The 25678-nt window shown below is 44.0% G+C and overlaps 1 protein-coding gene and 1 long non-coding RNA gene across 4 annotated transcripts in view; one reads left to right on the top strand and one right to left on the bottom strand.

The window, feature by feature from the left end:
- The first annotated feature begins 2598 nt into the window (after positions 1-2598).
- The window catches only part of LOC137146545 (uncharacterized), a 33640-nt gene continuing 10560 nt past the window's right edge, over positions 2599-25678 (top strand). The window contains exons 1-2 of the long non-coding RNA XR_010917969.1: positions 2599-2836; positions 11739-11769. This is a non-coding gene — a long non-coding RNA (uncharacterized lncRNA). The remainder of the gene's footprint in view (positions 2837-11738; positions 11770-25678) is intronic.
- The window catches only part of ATP2A3 (ATPase sarcoplasmic/endoplasmic reticulum Ca2+ transporting 3), a 120964-nt gene continuing 102176 nt past the window's right edge, over positions 6891-25678 (bottom strand). For 2 of the 3 annotated variants that reach the window (XM_067537861.1, XM_067537860.1), the window contains exons 13-22: positions 24716-24934; positions 23048-23383; positions 22102-22322; positions 20896-21098; positions 19525-19610; positions 17787-17920; positions 16902-17019; positions 16318-16435; positions 14118-14193; positions 6891-10525 (exon numbers count right to left, since the gene is read on the bottom strand). In XM_067537861.1, coding sequence (XP_067393962.1) covers positions 10447-10525; positions 14118-14193; positions 16318-16435; positions 16902-17019; positions 17787-17920; positions 19525-19610; positions 20896-21098; positions 22102-22322; positions 23048-23383; positions 24716-24934 — 1590 coding nt within the window. In that variant the 3' untranslated portion in view covers positions 6891-10446. The remainder of the gene's footprint in view (positions 10526-14117; positions 14194-16317; positions 16436-16901; positions 17020-17786; positions 17921-19524; positions 19611-20895; positions 21099-22101; positions 22323-23047; positions 23384-24715; positions 24935-25678) is intronic. The other variant, XM_067537862.1, reaches the window with a different exon arrangement.

Consider the following 25678-nt stretch of genomic DNA (forward strand, 5'->3'; position numbering starts at 1 on the left):
CTAGGCTAAGAAACCCAGGATCTGCTAACTTGAGTTCTCCTAATCCTGGGTTTACATTGCAGCACAGGCATACCCTTAGAGTACTGCATAGGGATTAGAGCAGAGGAAGAAGAGTTAATTCCTGAATTCTATTCCAACTCTTCCCCGTTGATTCATTATGGGAATTGAATTGCTCTCTCTCTGTTTTTCCATCTGTAAAATGTAGACAATATATTTTTTAGAACAGTAGCTATCGCTTGTGGCTGTGAAGATGACCTTCAAAATAAATTGAATGGCAGTGGTACTTAAGTCTGTAGAATCTATTTATCTTGTCTAGGGGCTTGTCTACACTTACCTCCGAGATTCGGCGGCAGTCGACTGGAGTTACGCCAGCTATGCAAAAAACTTGCGTAACTCCCGTCGACTTCTCTGCTTCTGTTCTGTGCGCCGTCTTCCCTGCACTGCGCCGATGGGAACTGCTTGAGAAGGTGGTCTTAATACGTCGATTTCTGGATCGACTGAGCGGGACTTTGCCGCCGTCAGTGTAGCCATAGCCTAGGAAATATAGCCTAGATAAACCTACTATAAGATGGGTGGCACAACATGTTGAAAATCCATATAGTTATCAATAGTTCATAATCAAGCTGGAAGGGCATATCAAAGGGAAAGGGCTTCTTCAGTCATCTGTCCTGGGTCTGGTTCTACTCAATACTTTCATAAATGATTTGGATAACGGCACAGAAAATACATGTTCAAAGTTTGTGGATGATAGCAAGCTGCGAGGGGTTGCAGGACAGGATTAGAATTCAAAATTATGTTGACAAACTGGAGAACTGGTCTGAAATACATAGGATGAAATTCAATAAGAACAAATGCAAAGTACTCCACTTAGGAAGGAACAATCAATTGCACAAATACAAAATGGGAAGTGACTGCCTAGGAAGGAATATTACAGAAAAGGATGTAGGGGTTATAAATATGAGTCAAGTGAACATCATTCTGTGATGTATTAGCAGGAGTGTTGTAAGCACGACATAAGTAGTAGTTGTTCCACTGAACTCAGCACTGATTAGGCCTCAACTGGAGTATTGTGTCCAGTTCTGAGCACCACACTTCAGGAAAGATGTGTCAAATTGGAGAAAGCCCAGAAGAGAGCGACAAAAATGATTCGAGGTCTAGAAAACATGAGCTGCAAGGAAAGATTGAGAAAACTGGGTTTGTTTAGTTTGGAGAGAAGACTGAGTGGGGAACAAGATAATAGTCTTCCAAGTATGTGAAAGGTTGTTATAAAAAAAAAGAGGGTGATAAATTGTTCTCCTTAACCCCTGAGGAGAAAACAAGTAGTAATGGGCTTAAATTGTAGCAAGGGAGATCTGAAGTTAGATATTAAGAAAAGCTTCCTAACTGTCAGGGTAGTTAAGTACTGGAACAATTGGCCAGGGAGGTTGTGAAATCGCTGTCACTGGAAATTTTTAAGAACAGGTTAGGCAAACACCTGTCAGAGATGGTCGAGATCAGTGGCTCTCAACCTTTCCAAACTACTGTACCCTTTCAGGTGTCTGATTGGTCTTGTGTGTCTTCAAGTTTCACCTCACTTAAAAACTACTTGCTTACAAAATCAGACGTAAAAATACAAGTGTCACAGCACACTATTACTGAAAAATTGCTTATTTATTTTTAGCATGTAATTATAAATCAATTGGAATATAAATAGTGTACTTACATTTCAGTGTATAGTATATAGAGCAGTATAAACAACTCACTGTCTATATGAAGTTTTAGTTTGTACTGACTTCAATGGTGCTTTTTATGCAGCCTGTTGTAAAACTAGGCAAATATCTAAATGCGTTGACATATCCCCTGGAAGACCTCTGCGTATCCCCTGGGGTACATGTACCCCTTGTTGAGACCCACTGATTTAGATCATACTAAATCCTGTCTCAGCCCAAGGGGACTAGATTAGATGACATCTCAAGGTCCCTTCCAGTCCTACATTTCTGTGATTTAGGTTGGGATTTTCAATAGAACCAAAGGGAGTCTGTTACCCTACTCCCTTTGGTTCTGTTGAGAAGCCCAGGCTCAGATTGTAAATCCTTTGAGGAAGGGACAGTCTCACTGTGTGTACACAGCACCTAACGCAATGGGTCCCTGATTCCAGTTGGGGCTTTGGTCAGGAACGTGTAATGGTGACGGTGATAGGGGAAAAAATATTTGCAGATAAGGCTATGTAATGTCCTATGCAAAACATCATGTTCAGTTTTATTTCCAATTTTAACTTGTTCTTGACCTCCATAAGCTTCTTTCCTGTGGTTTTGGCTTTATTCTGAGTGTTTGTTTTCCTGCCTTACAGTGTGCACTCTGACAAATATTTTTGATGGCATTAACTAACTATGTGGAGGAAACTGGGGGTGGGGAGGAATAAATGGCATTGCATTCCTTAGCTGCCATGACAACGCATCTAACCTTACAAGTAACTTGGCAACCACTTAGGCTGAAATTTTCAAGATTCCTAAGTGTTTATTTTTGAGTTGGCTAAGGGCGTTGGATGCCCGGTTCCCATTAAAACTAATAGGAAATCAGCTTGGGCAGCTTTGAAAACAATCTCAATTTTAGCATATGGCAGGGAGGGCCAGCTGCAAATACACCCTGATGCTTCTTTCTCCCAAAGAGATGCCTTACGAATTGTGCGGAGAGAGGAAATTTACCAGTGATGCAAACAGGATAAACCTTCATTGGAAAATTCATCTGGAGGTTGGATAAAGCATTTGGAAGAGGATTTTGTACTTATCACCAGCACAGCCAGCTACCTATTCAGCCTTCGGGCATTGTCCAATGTGCACTTCACTTGTATAATCAGGTATGTACAGCCCCTAGCTAAACTTACTTCTGAATAAAAATGTTAATGCCCTTATGATCAGCCCATTGGATAGGTGAGGCGATTTAGGGGCAGGGCAGTTGGCTTCACCTTGCTCTGAAACATCAAGTAGAGGCAGGACTTGAGATTTTGGTCTAAATTTAAGAACATCATGAAGCGGACACGCAGGCAACTCCCCCTCCTTCTCAGCCCTACCTGCTTTGCTCTGCTATCCCCTTTTCTCCTCTGCATAATCCTGTCCTTGATTCCTTTGTTTAAACCCAGGTAGAAACATTTCTCAATGCATGATCTGCAGCATGCACTGGTCAGGCCTGCTCATTGCTTCTGGAGCACTATGGACTATACAGGCTCAGGATTAATCTGCACTGGGTAATGAGGAAATGACAAGTTCACAAGTGCATGCCTTGCAGCTTTTTCTGCAGCATTTATAGACTAGCTCTTCTAGCACATGGCGAGAACCAGTTACTGGTCTGTGCTTATGATCCATTTCCAAAGGAGAGCTTATATAGTTTGCTGGAGAATGAATCTTATGAGAAAGGTGCAGAGTGTGTTTCTCTTGCCAGTGGTCAACCATGTTATAAACAGGCTGTTTATTCAGCCTGCTTAGGCTCCATGTTTCACAGTCAGAACCTAGCTAACAAGAATAGGTTCTCTAGAAAAGGAGTACAATGTATTTGGGCCGGACTCTCAGCTGGTGTATAAATCAGTGGAGTCTGCTGTCAGTGGGCCTTTGATTATACGAAGCTGTGAATGTAGCTCTTTAAAGTACAGCCTCACACTCCTAAAGGGCAATGAAAAAACAGCACCTTTTTGTGACCATTACACATGTAGGACACTTTCAAAACCACTTGCCGAGGTTGGGGAATTACTTGGATACATTAGGAAATAAGTTTTGTATTACCATAGCCAAGCTGAACTTGCTCTCTCTCCAAAAATTCTCCACAACCATCCATAGCCACATCTCTAATTCCAGTTTCAGCCAGAATTGGAAGCAGACATACCACCTGCGGCCAGGCATTGCAGTCATGTTATGTTTCTGTCTTGGCTGCTACCAAACCCATGGGAAATCATGATCTGGTGACATTAAGACCCATCATTTTCTTTTTAATCCCTTGGTTATATAAACAGTATGCTGTGAAATCAATGATTCAAGAGACTTTGGATCAGCCATTGACATGCTGTTAATATGTGCCACCAAAAATCCTCAAGTTAAGAATCTGAACACATTTTAAGTAGCGATTACTATTTAGAAATCAACCGTAGTTGGCCTAAAAAGTTGAGTCCACATTCCATGATCTTTTATGCCATGGATTAAGGGCTAAATAATAGCCACAGGCACTGTGTCTGGCTCTCAGTAGTTTCTGAATTTGCCCCTAAGTGAATAATGAATAAGCAAGAAAAGGGGAAAGAAAAGCAGAATCAGTGTCATCCAGTAAAATTGCTTTTATTTCTGTAATTTCATAAGTATAAAACAAAATCAGCTCAATATTGTACGAACAGAGTGGATCATACATGTGTGACTACAATGACCCTTCTTAAGTGTTCATGATACACCTGGCTATTTACATCAGACAAAGTACACCATTTAGGAATCAGTAATTTAGTGGAAAAATAGCTCTCATAATAAAATAGGAAACCTTGTTTGTTTCAATTCTACCCCCAAACAACTCTTTTAAAAAAGATTTAACAATTTACCTTTCACTACTAAGTGCAAACTCAACAAGGTTTCTAGATTCGGCTGTTCAGGCATCATAGCAAAATTGCTACGTTCAGAGATTCAAGCCATGACACTAACGACACCTGTAAACAAGTCAGTGTTTTCTCTCTTCATGGTCTTGAGTACACTGACAAAACATAGCACAGACTCCACATAGCATGGGCATGAATCTGCTATGCAGATATCCCTAAGATAGGGTACATCTACCTATCTAGGCTCTTGCATATACAGAGTAGAGAGATATATTCTAGACTGATTATTTTCCCATTCTTACATTACCAAAAGCTGAATGGCACCAAAAGGGGAGGATGCAAGGAACACTTGTATCTCTACCTTATCGATCTTCTCACTCATTTTGCTCCTGCATACCCTAAGCCCAGGATCATTCCAATCTAAGCCTAGCAGATACCATTGTTACAAACCTCATGGGGTCTAGAGGCCTTTATTTTGGCAGCATAAAACCACCTCCACTGATATGGCTAGCAGACCTTCTGCTCTTCTCTTGCTATGCTGAATGGATAAACTGAAATGCAATTCAAGGTAGCACTGAAGGGCTAGTAGGACATCAAAAGCTGGTGGGAGAAGGTGATAGTGAAGATCTGAATATTAAAAATACCTTGGGAATCAGTAGGTAGGGGATTGCTGAGGCAGGCAGATTGATGGTAGGAGGTGGTAAGTAAAGAGAAAACCTTTGAAAACATCCAGATTGTTATATAAATATATATCACAGCATAGAGAAAAACACAGGTTGCAAGTATGCAACTCTCTCTGTGGAGAAGCATTAACTCGGTGTATGGAGCGTTCTTCATCCATGCCAGGAACGTGCCCAATCTAGAAAATGCCCTAACAAAAAATAAAATAAAGGGGGGGGGGGGGGGGGCTGGAAGGGAAACAGGAGGTGACTTCTAAAGAAGATGGAGGGGAAAAAATTGTCAAATGGCAGTTTGAGGGTCCACAAAGATAATAAATCCCAGTGCAGACCCTTTGTATGTATTGTGAAGCCTTTCAATCAAGCGCTCTATGCTTGGCTGCCTTTCCTTAATCAGGACCATGGACAGCACACAAGGCTACCCATTTGGAGAACACTCTTTAAAAGGTCTTCCTCACTGGATATTTGTTTGGTGGGTCTTACTTTGTTTCAGAACGTGAAATATTAATAGTGGGGGTGCAACGCCCTGTGATTTTGTGCAGCGACACTAAGCTCTTCCATCCATTAATTTTTCAGTCAGGAATCTCACAGTTATTCTTCTATTTAAGATGGAGGCTATTCCAAGATGTGGAAAACAAATCTAGGCCTTAATCTTGCAAACACGTGTCTAGTAACGTTTAAAGGGACTGACTCATCAGTCTGACCCAAAGCCCATTGAAGTAAGTGAAACCACCCCACTGACTACCATGGCTGTTGGATCGAGCTCCATATGAATAAAGCTTCACACGAGTGTTGGCAGGACCAGGGCTTTAAGTTTAAGCAGCATAGTCAGTCTGAAGCATATAACAGAAACAAACGATCTCCTGCACTGTCTACCTAGATAGGATAGGGCTTCCCAAAAGCTCCATTTATAAACTATTTTCTCTACCCCTCACTGACCTGGTGACATTTATTCCAGTCCCACTTTTGCTGAGTGACTGAAGGGTCCCTTTAAAGTTATCCACCAATTCCTCCCACAAAGGCCACACCTTCAATTTCTCACTATTCTGACTCCTTATGGTACAGCCCAGGTCTTGGATTGGCTGAGTGTTAGAAACATGTAAATAAGAAATGTCACCACAAAAGGCACCATGCCAATCAAACAAACCACTTATGGTGTCAGAATCAAGAACTTTGGCCATATTTTGGCCAAAAGAGGAATTAAGGGAAAAAACATATTTCAGATGTGGTACTAATAATTCCCCGCCCTCCCCACCCCTCCGCAAACACACCCTTTACTGTTTCAAACAACAACAGTCTTTTCACATATATATTGCATCCTTCCCAGATGATGAATGTTCCATGGGAGAGTTCTTGGTAGGAAACAGTTTATCCAGTCATTGGCCACAAGCATATTCGGGTCCTCAAACAGCATAATGTGGACTTCTTAGCCATTGCCCAGTGCTCACACTTGGTGCTCTCCCAAGGAAGGAGAGCCTCTTCTTTGCCTCCCACCTTTATTTTACTGGTGTGAGCCAACATGTTGAATGGCCCCTGAGAAATTAATTTAAAGTGCTCATGGACAACCACACGGGCTACTTTTCTGGTGCTTAGGCTGTGATGCATGATGAATGATTTACTCCTTTTGTTTAAGAGGGATCTATTGGAATGGCCCAGGCTGGCTGAAAGTATTGTTGGAAAACTATAATAAAGAATCTGAATACATCAGAAGGCAAAAGTTGTGATTCCTAGATTCTGTTTTCCAACAGAAAAGAGACTAGACAGCTTTTCCCCACAGGCCTCCTTTTGCAATATGCAATCGGGGGAGGGGAGGGGAAGCCACTCCAGTGCATATCTCCATTCTATTGCACACAATCAAGTGTTTCAGTAAGATGCAATTCAGACTTGATCCAAAACATACTGAAATCAATGGGATTAGGTCTTTAACCACCTTCAAGTTCGCAGAAGAATACTACAGCATGTTAAAGCGGCCAGCACACTGCCAGTGACATACAAATAACAAACAACAACTTCTAAGTGATTTATCCTGACCCTTCACCAAAACATAAAGGAAAAACAAATTTGATCTAAGGATATTTTTCTACTTCATTAAAATATTTGAACTACAACACTCCGCAACCCCAAAACGTCTACTGTGAAATCAGTCTTAAGCAGCCAGTCAAGTGACAAGCAACAAAAGAAAAAATGAGATGCGGTTCTTCAATTAGGGATCATACTAGAAAATAGGGATACTTTAAAATAGATCACCCTTAGTAGAGTGAATGCCTGTTGGAGGTGTCCTTAGTGCAGGTTCCACTGATTTGACCCAGAGGCTTACAGTGAAAAAGGCAAACAGAATTTTAAGACAAAATCTGCTGCTGTTGAGAAGAGTAAACCTTTGACATGGAACATGGCTGTGAGTTGTTGCACTCTATTTGCTGAATTTCATATCCTGTAATTTCACAATTTCAATCCAACATCATCAGGGACAGTGAACCACCATAGTGCATTTTAGATACGTTGAGTGTAAATTAAAACCAATCCAATAGGAACTAACATTGCCCCGGCCTCTTTCTCGCAATGTGCAATCACAAAACCTTTTAACATAATCGTTCCCACTTTCCTGGCTTTAGATAAGGCAAAATGACCAAAAGGAATTTAATAGAAGACTTATAAGTTCCTGACTTCATCTCTTCACCTGCCCAACATTTGCCCAAGACACAAGTTTTGTAAATGTTTCAAACCCTCTTTGTTACAGAGTTTAAAATAAGATTATCAAAAGTTTTAGAAAACACACACATTTGAGTACCAAAAAAGTCACAAACCAGATCCTAAGATGGTGTAAATCAATGTAATTCCAGTGGATCAACACAGATTCACAGGAGCTGCAGACCTGGCCAAGAGGCCGCATAATCCAATGTGGATCTCTGATGGATATGAACATGTACCAACAGGCACAACTTATGGACCAGGTAGCCTGCAACTCTGGTTAGACTAAGCTCCATGGACACCACCACCCCCACAAGAGAGTGGGCAGGATACTGAGGATCAAACTCAGCCATGGAATAAGCAGAAACAGTTCTCCTAAAGTCAATGGAAGTGCATTGGTTACATGAGGGGTGAATTTGGCCCTTAAATCTTTGATTAAATTCCCACTGGTTATTTCCCAGGCTGTTCTGAAAGCCACGGAGAGGTGGGGATCTTTGTAATAATACAAGGTGGAATTCACCTCCGTATAGAAGGTTGCATGGCCCAGGCACCACTTAAATCCCAATTAAACCCTCTTTAGAGGGCTTAAGAGGTGCATAGGCCATTCATTGGCTCTCTGTTCAAGTTCCACCGACAGTGAAAATTGTTTCTAAAACTGAATCAGTCAGCCTGTGTAATCACCAATTAAATCAGCTCATATCAGCTCTAGAAACTGAAACATACAATACATTTTGGAAAAAGAAAAATTCTCAAACAAAGCAAATAGTGACTTTTCAGTGAACAACTTTCCTGTAACCACACAGTATCTCTAAAGATGTTTGTTTTTTAAAAGCTCCATATTAAAATTCCTTGAGTACATTCTATATTAAATACAGTAACAACATTTCATGCAAGGTCTTCTGTACAATTAAATCAGCTCAGTAGTATAACAAGTCTGTACATTCCCATTGATCTGGGGGCGCGACCCATCTTTTTCAATGCTGGTGATGGAGAGAAAGGAAGGGATGCTTTTTGGCACATACTGTGCCTATGGTGGCCAGCCTGTCAATGTTCAGCCAGCTGGCCTGAATGGAAGAGACACAAAAAGCATTGGGGATTTTTAAGAGACTAAAAAATAAAATAGAAACTGATCCGGATAGGAATGGAGCAAAATAATATCAAAGCAAAGCAATAACTGACTCTGGTGCTGCGGCATACACCAGGATGAAGTTTAAAAGGACAGAAAAGGATAGGCATCTTTTCCCTTTTATCAAGAACTTTGGATCCCACCACATCTACTGCCCATTCCTGGTCAAATTTTCTGCCTCTGTAAGTTTCAAAAATATGATTATATAAGGTGGCAGAATAAAAGTCTTAAAGGCAGCTGTCCATTAGTTAATGATTTTTGGGAGACAATCTGTGCTCCCAATATGATGTTGAAAAAGGCAGAGGTGATCACATGGAAGCAAAGGTTGTCTCCCAAAAATTGACATTAACTAATGGACAACTGCCTTTAAGACTTTATTCTTCCACCTACATAATCATACTTAAGACTTTTAATCTACCACCTATGGACGCATATTTTTGAAACCACAGTCGGAAAATTTTACCAGGAATGAGCACTAGATGTGGTGGGATCCAAAGTTCTTCATTTCCATGTTTTGTTTTAGGCTGCTTACGTGGAGATGCTTAGCACAGGAAGAGAGCTAACAAAGTGTTATACACAAGAGAAAGGACAAGAGGACTGGGTCATGCTTTGGTGTCAGATGAGCCTGAAAAGGTACAAGATTTTTACAAAAGGAAAATATAATAGAGAATATGATAAATAGAGGAATTTTCAGCTTCCACCACAAAAATCTTCGCAAGTAAATACACAAGATTTCCACAAGATCTTCAATGCTGGTAATTATACCAGGATATAGGTACACTGAAATCACCAAAGCTAGACATCTAGGCAGTGTGACTACCAGAGCACTAACATTGCCACCTAGGTATTACGCTTTAGTGGATATCACTCTACTAAATTGGAAGTCAATTGGTATAACCTGTTGCATCCCATGCACCTTTCCTTGCTTACCTCCCCTGCCCATGCATACAGATAAGCTTTTCCTTGGTACTGAGATGCCGTCTGTTGTGCCACATCACACTATCTTATCCAGCTCTAAAATGCACCTCTGTTGTCATTGCTCATACACAGATACTGTGCACCACTGCGAAAGCATGATCTCCCACCTACCACATTTTTACCAAACAAAAAGATGCCTTACCGAGCTCTCACATTGGGGCTATTTTTTTTTTTTTTTTTTTTTGTAAAGGGTCTCAAACTTTTCAGGAGTGGACCCCCAAGGAGCTGTGTTACAATGACTCAGTTACATATAGTTCCATCTCCAAACTATAATTTAGCTGTCCAGTAATTGCACCATTACGTACAGGGAAAAAAAAGCTACAAAACAAAAACAAAATCAGTATTTTTCTTTTCGACGATTCACCCGCATTAGTCTGATAGTCGGACACATGCATGTCCTGCTGGCTTCTAGTGATGGTCAAACATGCAAGATTTCAGTCCGAGTTACAGCTTAGGGTTTCTTTATTTAGAAAGTGAGTTTCCTTTATGTCATTCATTTCTTGTCCTCTTCTCCTGCAAAAGAAAGGAAACTGGCTATGGTTAAAAAGCAAGCCAAGTATCTATCTTTTGTTATCGAGACAGACATTTCAGTGAATCACACAGCTGGGTAGGACCTTGTGTAATCTGATGGCTTGTGAAAAGGCCACAGAGTGTGTCTACTCACACCTATCCAATCAATGGGAGTATGGAGCATCGAGTAGTAGAAGCTGCTGCTTTTGCTCTTAATGCTTGGCTTCACTTTTGAAATGGCAACCTCACAAGACATCACACGGGAATACATGAGCCCCAATACAGCCAACATGGAACAATACTACTACATGGGACGTCTATAGCACTTGTCAATTGAGGATTCCCAAGCACTTCATAAACGTTAAAGAATTTAGCCTTATAACATCACTCCAAAATACATACTAAACTTCATTTGACCAATTGGGAAACTGAGGTAGAGAGCTTAAGAGACATGGCTAAGGTGTCTCAGTAAGTGTACTTGAGCCACAAGACCATCCTTTTCCTCCCATTTCTTCACCCTGTCAATGGCAGAACTAGATGCTTGATAGGATGCATTACGTGATTTATGTCTTAAAGGAAAGCTACAGTATTTAGATATAGTGTCTTAGAGAGCTCAAATTATTTTTAAATGAGCATGGGTATCTAAATCCTCTAGGCAGCTTTGAAAAAATCTCATCTTAAATATGTAGGTCCAGATTCTGCCACACAGACTCATGCTGAGTAGGACTTTCCTCCTCGAGCAGTCATAGTGACTGCAATGGAACTTCAAGAAGCAAAGTACTATAAAAGATGAGGAAGAATCACAGAATCTAGCCTGTAGGCAATAAGAATGTGCATTGAAAAAAGTTAATTATTGGAAATATTTGATGGTATTTCAATTTCTTTATTCATTGATTGGGACTGCTGCATCTCTTATGGGTGGCTGTTGTTTTAATGTTCCTGAGTTGCAAGGATCCCATCTGATGACACAAAGTAGTACTGAATGATAGCAATCCAGTTTTACCACGGGATATCCAGGTTATTGTAAGGGAAGTTCTATTTTAAAGACAGAACCTTTATTCTGCAAAATATTTATTTTCAATGCTTACTGATAGGAAAGCCAGCTCTTTCAGGCCAATTTTAGACTGAATTGTTAAGATTGCAACTTCTCAATAGGCTAATTATTCATATTATATTTAAGACACATTTTTAACTTGTTCACTTTTCTTTGCATTAGATGCAGAATGGATTTTCAAGAACCTAAGGAGGTAGGTGCAAATATCTTCAACAGCTGGTGATGGGACACTAGATGGGGAGGGTTCTGAGGTATTACAGAGAATTCTTTCCCAGGTGTCTGGCTGGGAGGCCTTTGCCCATATGCTCAGGATCTAATGATCTCCATATTTGGGGTCAGAAAAGAATTTTCCCCTACATCAGATTAGTAGAGACCGTGGGGGTTTTCACTTTCCTCTGCAGCATGGGTCACGGGGTCATTTGCAGGTTTAAACTAGTGTAAATGATTGATTCTCTATCATTTGAAGTCTTTAAAGTATGATTTGAAGGCTTCAGTAACTTAGCCGGAGGTAGGGGTCTATTAGAGGAATGGGTGGGTGAGGTTCTGTGGCCCACAATGTGCAGGAGGTCAGACTAGATGATCATGATGGTCCTTTCTGACCTTAAAGTCTATGAGTCTGTGTGTCTAAACTGCAAGGAAATAAAGCTGGGTGAAAGGGCAGCCTGATGGCAGATGGGATTTAGAGATGACAAATGAAAGGTAAAGAGCATTGGAGAATTAATTTCAACTACTCATCCATACTTTAAATTAATTGAAATGACTCAGGAAAAAGACCTGGGCATTGTATTGGGCAGCTCAGTAGAAGCCTCTGTGCAATATAAATCAACAGTGCACTCTTACTCGTCATACCATGCTCTGTTTTGGTCACCATCACCTAAAAAAAACAGTTAGAACAGAAATATAGATGGTGTCCAGAGATGGGTGATGAAAGAAATTCTAGGCATGAAAAAACTGCCATGTGAAGAGAGATTAAAAAGATCAGGATGGCTTAATTTAGAGGGAAAATGAATAAGAAGAGACGTGATAAAGATATATAAAATAATAAAGGTTACAGAGATGATGGGGTAAAACTGGAGTGTCCAAGCTTTCTCCCAGTATTAGAAGAAGGAGACATTCAAGCAAACTGAAAGGCAACAAATGTAAAACTGATCCAAGGAAGCACTTTTTCCACACAAAGCATATATCAGTGGAATTCACTGCCACAAGATACGATTAGTCCATGATCTTAGCAGGATTAAAAACAAGGATTGGACATTTCTATGGCTAATGAGAGGAGCCACACTTATATAGTTATTATATAGAGGGAAAAACGAGTAGGATTTTCAAAAAGTTCTTAACTCCCATTGACCTTCCATGGGAACTGGGAGCCCAACCCTTTCAAGTGCTTTTGAAATTCTACCTTATTAAAGATAAAAACCCTTATGCTTGAAACCATACATCAACCACAATCTCACAGAGGCTAAGAAGCAGCTTCCTCTATAAGCAATCCTCCTGAAGCCTCTGGTGCTGGCCTCTGTCAGAGAGATGGTACTGGACTAGATGGACCATTGCCCTGATCTGGTCTATCAGTTTGTACATTCTCAGAAGTGACTTTCTTGCTGCAAAGCATGAGGGTGAGCCTTTGGGATGACTCTTTTTCAGGCTCCAGAATTTGCATCAATGTATCTGTTCCAACCTGATACATGCACTTCCACCTCTAACCTTTTTTTTTATTTTATTTTTTAAAGCAGAGAAAGCCATTCTAGAGATTTATGGACATTTGAAAAAAGGGAAAATATGGTCAAATCTCAAACAAGTTGTATGAATGGACTGTCCTCTTTATGATGAGAGTTATCGGAAATTATAGAAAAAGGTCCAGTAAAGTCCTTGCTCACTGTGGCTGGTCCTTCCAGTGCGCTAAACCTACTTGAGTCAACCTCCTTTGGCAAGCCAGCACTTGCTAGCCAGCCCTCTAATCTGTAGAATTCCAGTTGCTCAGCACCACAACTGGGGCCACTTCTGATTAGAGAGCTCAGCTCTCATGGCACCAAAATAAAATGAGCAGATTACGAGACGCACTCAGTGTCCAGTGCGTTGACATCACCTGAAAATGTGGTCCTGGCTGTGGGTGCTGAGCCCTTCTGATAATTCTGACCTTGAGGCCAGATCATGAGCTGATGTAAACTAACTTCTTCAGTGGAGCTAAGCCAGTGTACAACATCTGACCCTTATGGTGCTATGTAATAATATTATATTTTAGTTGTGAGAGTACCTCTCATAATGCACCCCCCCATTCACAAACACACATGCTTTTCTTATTTAGAACGCAGTGTACTTCTGTGATTCACAAAGGAATTGGAGATGCAGTTTGATCCTGTTGTCCTATGGCTATTGAGCAGTGATCACAGACTAAACAATTGCTGCACATTTTCCAGAGTGGGGCCTGTGCCGTCCAGAGGTTCCATCTAAATGCTGTACAATCAGGTCACCACAGCACATGAGAAAGTCTGGCAGAGGTACAGGAACATGATGGACAGGGACAATACACACAACAGAGCCAACCCTGTTTGATCTGGACTCCTGCAGGTTTTCAGCTGGTGCTCCCCACTCCACATGTGTCTTACTGTCCTGAGAATTCCTGGTGAAAAATGACAATGCTAGATTTAAGGATTGGTTTATAAAGTGTATTCAGAGAAATTCAGTGGAGTAAATACAGGAGTGCTTTTTTTTTTTTTTTTTTAAATGTGAGAATTGAAGCACAGGCTGGTATGATTTTGTTCTCTTGCTGTGATTAAATAGTGGCAAGAAATTGTGATGCAGTGATCAGAGAAAGGGCATTCACAGAAATCAGCATTAGCATGATGCAGCTCCATGGCAAACAGTGCGGACAAACGGGTGCGTTGGCAGCTAGAAACAGCAACAGCTGGTGCAATCACTTCTGGAAATTGTTGTTTGTATTACAGTAGCAGCAAGAGGCCCCATTGGGAGATGAGGGTCACAGAGGGAGCCTGTGGCAGAACCTGGGAAATGAACCCCAGGTCTCCTGAGCCCTTAACCACAAGACTATCATTACACTTGGTTATTGGGCATTGAGGGTAAGGTAGGGAGAAGCACGAGCCTGACCAACTTTCTGAAAGACCTTACAGTTAAATCAGTAGAAAGGCAGCTCTTGAAGGAGCCCATTAGGAGGGCTGGATAGAGGTGTGGGGGGCTATTGTAGGACACACAACTAGGGTAGACCCATGATATTCTGACACCCTGATCTTCTCTGGCCAAAAGAGCAGGGCTAGAGCAGAGTCTCATTCCAGTGACCAGACTGCACATGTTTGTGGAGAAGAGAGGAAGGGAGCCATGGGCAGTATTCTGCCAGAGAAGGATAGGAAGTCTTTGCCTGGAACAAGGCCAAGTGCTGAACAGGAAACTGCACTAGGGCCTGACCTGATCCGAAGCTGGTGCTGCTTTATATTTTGTAATAGCTCCAGAGACATCATTACACCATATGTGATGGCCTCCCAGAGCCTATGTGGTAATAAGTGGAGAGAGTGTTTGCTCTGAAATCACAGGCCTTTACCACATTAGCTGAATTTCCTTAGCAGTAGCAGGTGTGACTGATGACATATCCATTAGCAAGTCTGACATGCTACCTCATCAGTGAATTGCATCACCTTTCACCTTCTGCCACAGGATCTAATCCTGGTCAAGAAAGCCAGGGCACCTTTGAAAACACCAGCACATTTCAGGAAGAGAGGCAATGCAAGGATGCCCATGTTTTGGGTGGCAGAGAGCATCAAACCTTCATTTGCACATTTGCCATCACACCTACACAGGACTGGTGTCGCTGTACAATGGCTGCACAACTGTCCAAGAGTTGGTGTCTCATCATCGAGTCATCTCTGTTGAAAACAACACCTGCTCTTAAAAAAAATCTGTTAATCTTTGTTTCTTGTTAGTGGGTTACCTGAATAATCTATCTGGCTCTGTATCACTCAGCCACAAGCAACAGCATCTGCATGACCCAGCCAATCTGATATTCACAAAGTACAACACAAGCGAAGGGGAATTAGCATATTAAATGTCATTCATAGAGCTCTGTAAATGTGCACTGTGCTTTAGAGCACAGGGCCCAAACCTGCTGCCACCGAAGACATTGGGAAACTTTCAATTGATGTAAATGGTGCAGGACTGGACCTATACAATATTTCCTGTTTACAACATGAGAGTCATATTCTGACAGGTGATGAGTATCTGCAACTCCCACTGAATCAAAGTTTCAGGTGCTCAACACCTCTTGGGATTTGGTCATACAACAGAGCAAGCAAATAAAACCACCACCATTTGGGGGAGAAAGAGTCAAGAGAACAAGGCAGGAAGGATTCTTGGAAGAAACATGTTTTTAAAGAGGGCTGATCCAATTCCCACTGAAGTCATTAGAAAATATTCAATGGGAGTTGGATCAGGTCCTTAAGAAGGAGACAGGAGAGCAGTTTGCATAGACAATGGACGAGGCTGTTCCAACTTATTGCAGTCAAGCCAATAATATGTTACAAGATTTTAGTATCAACCACTGTAGGAAAACATAGGGAAGGACAGATCCTTTGCAAGACACCACACTGAGGGAAAAGTAACTATGACTGCATGTGCATGGGCCAATCTCAACTTCAGCAGAGATGCTAAATGACACATGCCTGAAAGCACAAAGCAACACAAAGCAAGCGCAGTGGTACAGAAATCAGACAGCAGTTGCTTTGCACAGTATGCTCACCCTCTAGGTGGTTGCGGGAAAGGTACTTAAGTCCTTCATCGAGCAGGATAACAGGCAGAGAAATTTTCAAAACGACCACCCACTGCGACCAGCTCAGAGGGGTCACCTGGAAAATCAGCTGCAAGGCAGGAAGAATTCAATATTTGTTAATAGGGGGAGAGAGAGAGAGAGAGAGACAAAAATCAGACCCATTTCTATGCATATGGATGTGGACTGAGGCAAGAGATGTGCAAGGGACCAGGCCTTCTGGATCATATCATATGTGCAAAGAGAGGGATTTCATTAAGGCTTGTACAGATAACGCCATGGACAGTAAGTATCATTACATTCACTTGACAGATGGAGAAAGTGAGGCACAAACAGGGGAAGTGACTCTCTGAAGGTCACACAGCAATTCCGTGGCAGACCGGAGACTAGAATCCAGGACTCCTAACTCTTGGTCCTGTATCCTTCTGAATCACCAGACTCAATCCTGGAAATGCTTTGTGCAGGGAAGTCCCACTGAAAGTCAGCAGAGACTTGGGAAGGAAAATGTACAGTGGAGTTTTCCTTATCAGAACAGCCCTGCGAGCTGCATCACTTACAGGCATAGGCTTCACGTAGAGAATCACAAAGTGCAGTGCCATGGACATGACAATTGCCCCCAGTAGCCAGAGGTTGAGCCATGGTGGCATCCTCAGCAGTGACTGGTTTTCAGACACACTGTAAGAGTGAGAGGGTAGAGGTTAGATCAAACGACCTGCTAAAAACCCCACAAGTATAATTTGGGTCAATCAATATACCCATAAGCCCTCCTAATCAGCAGAAATATGTTGTTAGATCTCTGCATAAAAGCCTCCTCCAGGAGAAAGGACTAGCTATCATTACCATATATTATCCTCCTTCCAAACTTTTTAGTCCCTGAAGATAAATATTTTAAAGTTAATTTCATGCAATATCTCACTATTCAGTTGGAGACACAAGATGGGTGAGGGATTATCTTTACTGGACCAACTTCTGTTGGTGAGAGGGGCAAGCTTTCAAGTTTACAAAGAGCTCTTCTTCAGGTCAGTCTGAGAATAATAGCTGATGTCATGCTATTCTTTCAGTTCCAGATTCCCAAACTCACCAGACAGATACACAGACAACACCAAAATATTACTCATGACGACAGCCAATACCAGAACTTCCAGTATGAAGTCACATCTAAATGTGCAAGGGGAACTATTTGCCAGTCTGGTTCCAGATTGTGCCGGAAGAGGCAGTGAGACTTCAGCATTGTTATACCCAGACCTGAACCTTAGCCCTGAGTGGTTTTGAATCCGAACACCAAACCCAGAATGAATCTAGGTCCAGATATTACTGGATTGCTAATTATAGACAAAATGTCCGCTAAGAGACCCAAGTGTATTCCCATTGCCTTCTCTAATGACAGTAACAGATGTGCATGGTACACGTGTGATTATCTGAAATTCCCATATGTTCTGTACCTGTTGAGAGCATTGCACATCTCAATCGTCACTAGCACCGACAGAGCCATAGTGGTTGGGTAACGAGACTCGAAGATTTCACAGTTAATGCCTTCAAAGATGGGGTTGTCCTCTGTGCATCTCATGAAGTGCCTCTGGCAGAAGAAAGAGTAACAGGCATGGAGCAGGTAGAAGTGGCAGGTTGCCATGGCAGGCAGAAGTGTGACCTGAGCCTTAGTTATCAGTGATTCTGTTAAATATTTCTCGGCTCAGGGGGATCGATAAGAGGACATGAAGCCATTCAGCTTCAGGTTTGAATCTAGCCCATCCAGTGAGTCAGTAGTGATCATATGACAGCTTCTAAGTAGTCTATGTGAAATTGAAGTTGTTTCACTTTAGTTCCAAGTAAACGTGTAGCTTTAAAAAAAAATAAATCTGCACTGCAACTGGCATTAATCATACGTGAAGTCAGGAAACATGGCTTCTATTCCTCACTCTACACCAGTTATGACACCTTTGGGAAGGCCATTTCCCTCCCAGTGCCTCTGCTTTCCCTCCAACTTTCATTCCATATAGACAAAACATTCAAAGATCTTTGGGGCAAGGACCGTCTCTTCCTGTTTGTACAGCACCTAGCACAATGGGGCCCTAACCTTGGTTGGAGCTTCTAGGAGTTACTGCAATACAAATAACAAAAATCAGTCTGCAGAGTCATCCATCTGGCACTAGATGCACTAAATACATACAGAGTAATAAGAAACTGGCTTATTTAAGTGGCCTAAAACTCATGCCTTAAAGCAATGATGGGGAAGTTTCTCCTTCCCCAAATACCTTCCCCCTACCTGATCAGAGTGGCAGTGATCATGTGGAATAACTGCAGTTCCTGCTGGACTCCCTACAAAGGCTCACTGACTCCTCACAGTAATGTGGGAGGAGCAGTGGCGTACGGAGAAGGGAAGGGAGGTCAGGCCCCCGGGTGCTGGCCTTCGAGAGGGCACCAAGCTGGACCTTCACCATGCACAGGAGGCAGTGATGAGACCGCCCCCCCCCCCCGTCCGAGCCGGCACTGGGCTGCGGGGCTAGAGCGGCGGGTAAGTGCAGGGGAGGCGAGGGGCACAGGAGGCTCTGAGGGGCGCCTCTCCCACTCCGCATGTCGTGAAGGGCCAGCCCAGCCCCCCTCCCCAGGCCAGGGGTGAGGCCACTCCATCCAAACCAGCACCAGTCTGTGTGGGAGGCAGGCGCTGCACGGCAGGTAAGTGCAGGGAGGAGGAAGGTGGCAGAGCCAAGCCTACATTTGCAATCCACCCCCCCCCCCCACACTCTCCTGCAGGTACAGACCCCCCCTCCCCGGGGCGGCTGGGGGGGGCTCCAGGATCCCTCCTGCCCTGTGCAGGGGGTGCAAATGTAAGCTTGGCCCCCGGAGACCCTTGGTACGCACACTTGGAGTGCACACCTACGAGCTGTCCTGTCTGGGGACACACAAGAGATGTTTCTTTAGGTAAAGTCACCACTGTGCTGACCAGCTGATGGAAGATGGGACCTGCTCTGGAGGAGTTATTGCAGTTGTTTCAGCTGGCACATTTTCCTTTAGCAACTTGGGAACTTTTCAAAATGTATGTGTAAAAGAGGAGGATGGGCAGGTTAGAAACAAGCCCATTTCCCTTTAAGTGCCCCGGGCATTCCTGCTGGGGAGCCAAGAGACTTTGCAGTGGAGTTCGAATGAAACAGCCTTCTCTTTTCCCTTCCTGCCACAACTTACCAGCTGGTAGAAGGTCACTTGTGGTCCTTCGGCATCATACAAGAACCACCAGGTAGCTGCCCCCACAGTTGCCAAGCCAACGTAAACTGTAATCATGAGAAAGCAGGTTGTGTAACCCTAAGCACTGGATTCATTGCTCGTTTCTGGCTAGCAGTGTTAACTCGTTAGCACGGGGACCTCAGCCCCGAGGGTTCCACTGCCTTGCACTGGACAGTGACCCTGTAGGTTCCACCCTGTGCTATGGCTCTCACTGCTCATTCCGGTAGCGGATAGATGAGCAAATGGAGGGAAGAGACCTGAACTGTTGTGACCCTCTAAACCCAGACTATGGACACTGGAGGACCCCTCATATTCTATCCCAGAGCATTAGGAGCCTGGAGCAATTTTGAAAACCCTTCCACCTCAGCTGGTCTCCCTGCTCTCGCCACAGCTTCACCTCCCACCCTGCTGGGGAGGCGTGGGGGGGCTCTCTTCCACTCCCCTTTCTGAAACAAGGTCCCGTTCACCCAGTGTGTGTAGGTACTTGGATGGCCCTTATCACAGTAGTATCTGAGCACCTCAGGGTCATTAAGAGGTACGAAAGTGATAGCCCCATTTTACAGATGGGGAACTGTTGCACAGGATAAAGTGACTTGCCCAAGGTCACACAGGTCTGTAGCTGGGCTGGAAATTGAAACCCAGGTATCTTGAATCCCAGTCCTGCACCTTATTCACTAGATCATCATTTCTATTTGCTTCCTTTGCCCTGACAATCACTACAAAAATCCACCCCAGGAGATGGGGACCCTCTTGCTCCCTGCCCATCCCCTTCCACACTCTGGCCTTCTGTATGATCCCAAAGCTGGTATGGGCATTCCGTCGCACAGTAGGTAATGGTTGGGTGGGGAAACATTGGGAGCCTGGCCAGAAGAGAAAGATGATTCTTAGCAGAGGCAATCAAGTGCACACACTGCAAGAATCGCAATCTGGCTCTGCCACCTGGGCCAGAAAGTTCCCCTGCTCCCACCACAGCAACCCCATAACTATTTAAGGGAAAATATCTACCAGCTTTTGGCTGATGTCTAGAAAGGTCTGACTTAGCTGATTAAACCATTCCAATGAAATGGGCCTTGGAGGAAATGGATTCTTAGGGGCTGCTTCCTTTTGGTTGTATGAAAGTCTTGGTCTGTTATGAGGAAACGATTTTCCCTGGATATTACGCATCTCTATATCGCTCCACACCGTGAAAAAGCCTCCCCTCGTTACTGGTTCTCGGGGATCACAATGGACTCACCACTCCTGACACACACTAGTTAGCAGTTGTTTTAAGCCAAGGTGCTACATAGCACTTTGGCCATTCCTGTCACTACGTCTATAGCCAGGGCCTCTCACCTCCAATGGCAAGGTAGCGGAAGAAAAGCCAGCCACTGATGAGGGGCTCTCTCGGGTTGCGGGGAAGTTTGTCCATGATGTCTAGGTCAGGGGGGTTGAATCCAAGAGCAGTGGCAGGTAGCCCATCTGTCACTAGGTTCACCCAGAGCAACTGGACTGGGATCAGAGCTTCAGGCAAGCCCAGGATTGCAGTCAAGAAGATACTTCAGGTGAAAAAAACAAAGACCTTGCTAGTTAGAGACACTCCAGGGAGAGAAAGGATTGCACTTGTACAATTAGAGACTAGTGTGATCCAAAACCAGGGGTCCAAATACCCCCTAAACATGGGTGCACACCTGGATTTGGATTTTGCAATACATCCCAAAGCCCCCAATTCAAACACCTCCAAACTTTAGGGAGTTTGACTCTCAGATCTGAATTTTGCAGGTTTAACCCATCTCAACACTGGGGACCTGACTCGTAAATTTGCATAAGGAGCCCATCACATAGCATATCAGCTGTTCAGTGTGGTTTTTTTTGTCACCAGCACAGATGTCCCTGCTGAATTTCTGACGTAAGGGGTTCCAAAGATAACTCTGTTAGCAATCAGGACATGGCCAAGATTGCTACAGAACACACTGATTTGTTCCGCAAGTCTTTTTCAGAAAATTGTTCACAGTGAAAGAAGCTGTGAGCATTGTAACGGAGTCTCTCATTCAGCCGTCAGACACAGATACCCTCACAGGAGTCTTTTAACAACACACTGGTGTTGAATAACAATGCGCTTCTAGCAAGCTACAGCACTTGTCACGTAAGGATCAGCATATTTGTCAGCTCATGATATTTGATCACACCGTAGTGTTTCATGGTGCTTCCTTGATTGCACTCAAAATTGGAAATGTTGTAAAATACAGCAAGAGGTTCCCACACCACATCAAGGTAAAGGGCGGCTTTACAGTAGCAGCCACTGCACTTGTAGAAATGTGAAAGAAAGTATCCAGGCCACTTTTAACTGAGGCAGAGAGCGCAAGACCTAAAGTGGTGCTGCTATCTAGGCCCACCACCTCAGCTGAAGTAAGTCAACATAGCTCCACTGCTAACCCGATTTACAGCAACGGGGACAGAGCTCTGAGGATACGTTTAGTATCAGAAAGGACACTTCTGTCCTGGTAATATTTTTCACCTCTCATATTATCCTAGAGTAAGGTGTGAACTGGAAGCCCTTACCAGACGACCTCTCCAACGTTAGAAGAGATGAGGTAGCGGATGAATTGCTTCATGTTGCTGTAGATGGCTCTGCCCTCCTCAACTGCAGACACGATGGTGGAGAAGTTGTCATCAGACAGCACCATCTCAGATGCCGATTTAGCTACAGCTGTGCCAGAGCCCATGGCAATGCCAATCTCAGCCTTTTTCAAGGCAGGGGCATCATTCACACCATCTCCCGTCTGGACAAAGGATGGGTGTTTTATTAAAGGACAGACATTTTATAGACAGAAACAGCCTAGGCATGGAACAAAGGCTACGTCTACACTGGGAACTAGGGGGGCAAGTCCCAGGTTGCATAGATGTACTCAATGAGAGCTAGCATGCTAAAAAATAGTAGCGTTGCCATGGTAGCACAGGCAACAGTGACTGCTGTGCCGAGCGTGTACCCACAGGGCTCAGGCGTTTGCTTGATGACAGGGGATATGCCTATGCGAGCTGGGAATCACACCCTAGCTCCTAGTGTACACATACCCTAAGATTTGAAGAGCATGGCCCTTTTTCAGGGTCACATTCATTCAGAAGTGTTTGTTGACAGGACTTCTACCGATCGATTAGTGCTTTACATGCCACCACGTGGCACTGCTATGGTGCATTTCAGAGATTCTCTATGTGCTCTGCTCACATTCAGCTTCACAATAGCTCCAATGTAGGCAAGTATTATTATTCCCCATTGTATGGATGGAAAAACTTAAGTGTGTTCCTCAAGGCTACCCAGAGTAAGGAGAAGAGCTGGGACCAGAATCCAGAAGTCCTGACTCCCAGATCTTTGCTCCAAACCAATGGGCAACACTCCTGCCCTACAGCTCAGACTGGGACCCCCATCCCTGGTCTAGACAGTAGAGATGACACTTACAAAATGATTAACATGAGTAAACCCAGATGAGGGACCCCGTGTACAACTCACCATAGCTGTAATCTCATGGAAAGACTGTAGGTATTCAACTATCTTGGATTTGTGAGCAGGTTCGACTCGGGCGAAGCAGCGGGCCGAACGGCAGGCCTCACGCTGTGTCTCTAAAGGGAGATCATCAAACTCCCTGCCTGTGTAGGCCTTGTCTGTCACATCCTCCTTCTCCGAGAAGATCCCAATCCTCCGACAGATGGCCACGGCTGTGCCTTTGTTGTCCCCAGTGATCATCATGACTCGGATGCCAGCTTTCTTACACATCTCAATGGACGACATCACCTCCTTCCGGGGAGGGTCCAGCATTCCCACGCAGCCCACGAAGGTTAGGTTAGTCTGAGGTCAAGAGGAGTGGAAACACGTTAACGCTTGCTATGCCCATCCCCTCCAGGGACAGCACCATGTCATTTTCCATGCCTTTAATTCACCCTAGATAGGGAAAAATCTAAAGATGCTGGCAATTTTTCTTCTCTAAGGGCCTGATCATGTTCGCAAAACATTTCCCATGGCAAAATTTGCACGAATTCTAATGGGAGCACAATTAGGCCTGACAGAGTATCACCCTCAATTTAAAATAACTCTGCTGTAATCCTGATTTGTCCTTCCTAGAGGAGGTTCCAGTTGACAGACTGTAGTGGGTTGCTATTCATTGCATTCTGTTCAGATTCTTATGCCATGCCCATCATCAAGGTATCTACGTGCTTCTTGGGAGTGCACAAAGGCCCAGATTCAGCAAAGCACACAAGCACAGGTTCAAGAGGCACCAGGTTTAAATCAAACATACGGAAGTGCTTCTTCAACAACAACAGTTACCCTATGGAGCTCATTGCCAGGAAATGTTGTGAAAGCCAAAAGTAGAACTCGGTTCAAAAAAGAATTAGATTAGGTCATGGAGGATAGGTCCATAGCTATTAGCCAAGATGGTCAGGGATGCAACCCCATGCTCTGGGTATCCCTAAACCTCTGACTACCAGAAGCTGGGACTGGATGACGGCGGATGGATCACTTGATAAATTGCCCTTTCCTCTTCATTCCCTCTGAAGCATCTGGCACCAGCCACTGTCAGAGACAGGATACTGGGCTGGATGGACCATTGGTTTGACTCAGTATGGCCATTCTTATATACTTAAGTCAATGGATTCCAGTCAATGAGACTTAAATATGTTTAAGTGTTTTGCTGAATTTGGGCCTAAGTATCACATGTAGCATCTGTCACATGGTTCTTGTCAGCTAGGTTGTGCAACAGAGCAGCAGGACTACTGGGCTACCTGGTTCTCCTGTAGAAACTCAGGGAGACCAGTAGGAACCATTGAGTGTGCTAGAACTTCCAATGAGACACCTGTAAGTTGGTGGGAAGTCTCTGCATAATAATGAAATGCATTTGCAGCCAGCACGACGTGTTCCTGGAGGGGCAGCGATCAGGAAGCAAAATAAATTACACTAGCAGAAAGGAGACAGAAGACTCCCCAACTTGGAGTTCAGCTCACCCCTGGCACATGGAACCCAGCACTCCCAACGCATCCTCTCCTGCTGCTTCCCAAGCAGCAGCTCTCAGAGCCCTTCCCCTCAGCATCTGTGCCAGGGGAAGGAAAGCTGGAGTGAACCCTTCGTTTCCGAAGAAATGGCCCCCATGCCCTGTCCAGGGGGTCACTTTTAACCCTTCCTCACCTCATAGTTAATGAACTTGGTCGAGTCTTCCAGCTGCATATCTTCTTTCCTGCAGGGGGTGTCCCGGGTGGCCAGAGCGAGGCAGCGTAGGGTGTCGATGCCAGTCCCCCATTCCCGGATTTTGGACAAGATCTTTTCCTTAGTGGAGAGCGTGAGGGGGACCCGGGTATTGCCAACACGGATGTAGTTGCATCGTTCGATCACACTTTCAGGGGCGCCCTTTGGAAATTAAAGGAACAAAAGTCACACACGCATGCACCCTCGTAACCTAACTTCTAAGCAAAAGCACGACGGAGTGGAAACTTCCCTAACTATCAACAAAAGCCCATTTTAAACCACCAGAGTATTGAGTGCATGCTGCAGTCACTGAGGACAGCACGTCACGGAGTGCAGAATGTCTCAGAAAAGCAAATAATGGATTCAAGAGATAAAACCACAAAACACAGCCATCCTGAAACTGAGGTTATGTACACACAACAGCTTAAGTCGGTACAAGTTACGTTATCCCCCTCCCCCAAGCAATGTAAGTTACACCACCTAAGCGCCATCGTGGAGAGCGTTATGTCAGTGGGAGAGCTTCTCCTGCCAACATAGCTACCGCTGGCCACGGGGCCTGGAGTAATTAAGTCGACAGGAGAGCTCTCCAGTTGACTTAAAGCGTCTGCACTGGCAGCTCTACAGTGGCACTGCTGTAAGCTCTGTAGTGGAGACATAGCTTGTTCAAGATCCTTGGCTTCCTCTAGGTGGCGCTATCTTGTCTGTTTAAAAAGACCCTGTTGCCCACAGAAAGCTTCAGTTCTCCAGCACCCAACATTATGTGCACAGAAATTGGATGGCTGGTAAGATGAACTTAGTTTCAGTCACTAGAAAGGGAGAAATCAGGCTAGTCTTTAAGGGAACATCTACACAGCCTGCCACAGCAAGTCTCAGAGCCTGGGTCAACAAACTCGGACTTCTAGGGCT

The sequence above is a fragment of the Emydura macquarii genome, unplaced genomic scaffold (genome assembly GCF_026122565.2).
Source record: "Emydura macquarii macquarii isolate MOO-44397 ecotype Brisbane River unplaced genomic scaffold, CSIRO-AGI_Emac_v2 contig_450, whole genome shotgun sequence".
In the NCBI taxonomy this organism is placed as follows: Eukaryota; Metazoa; Chordata; order Testudines; family Chelidae; genus Emydura; species Emydura macquarii.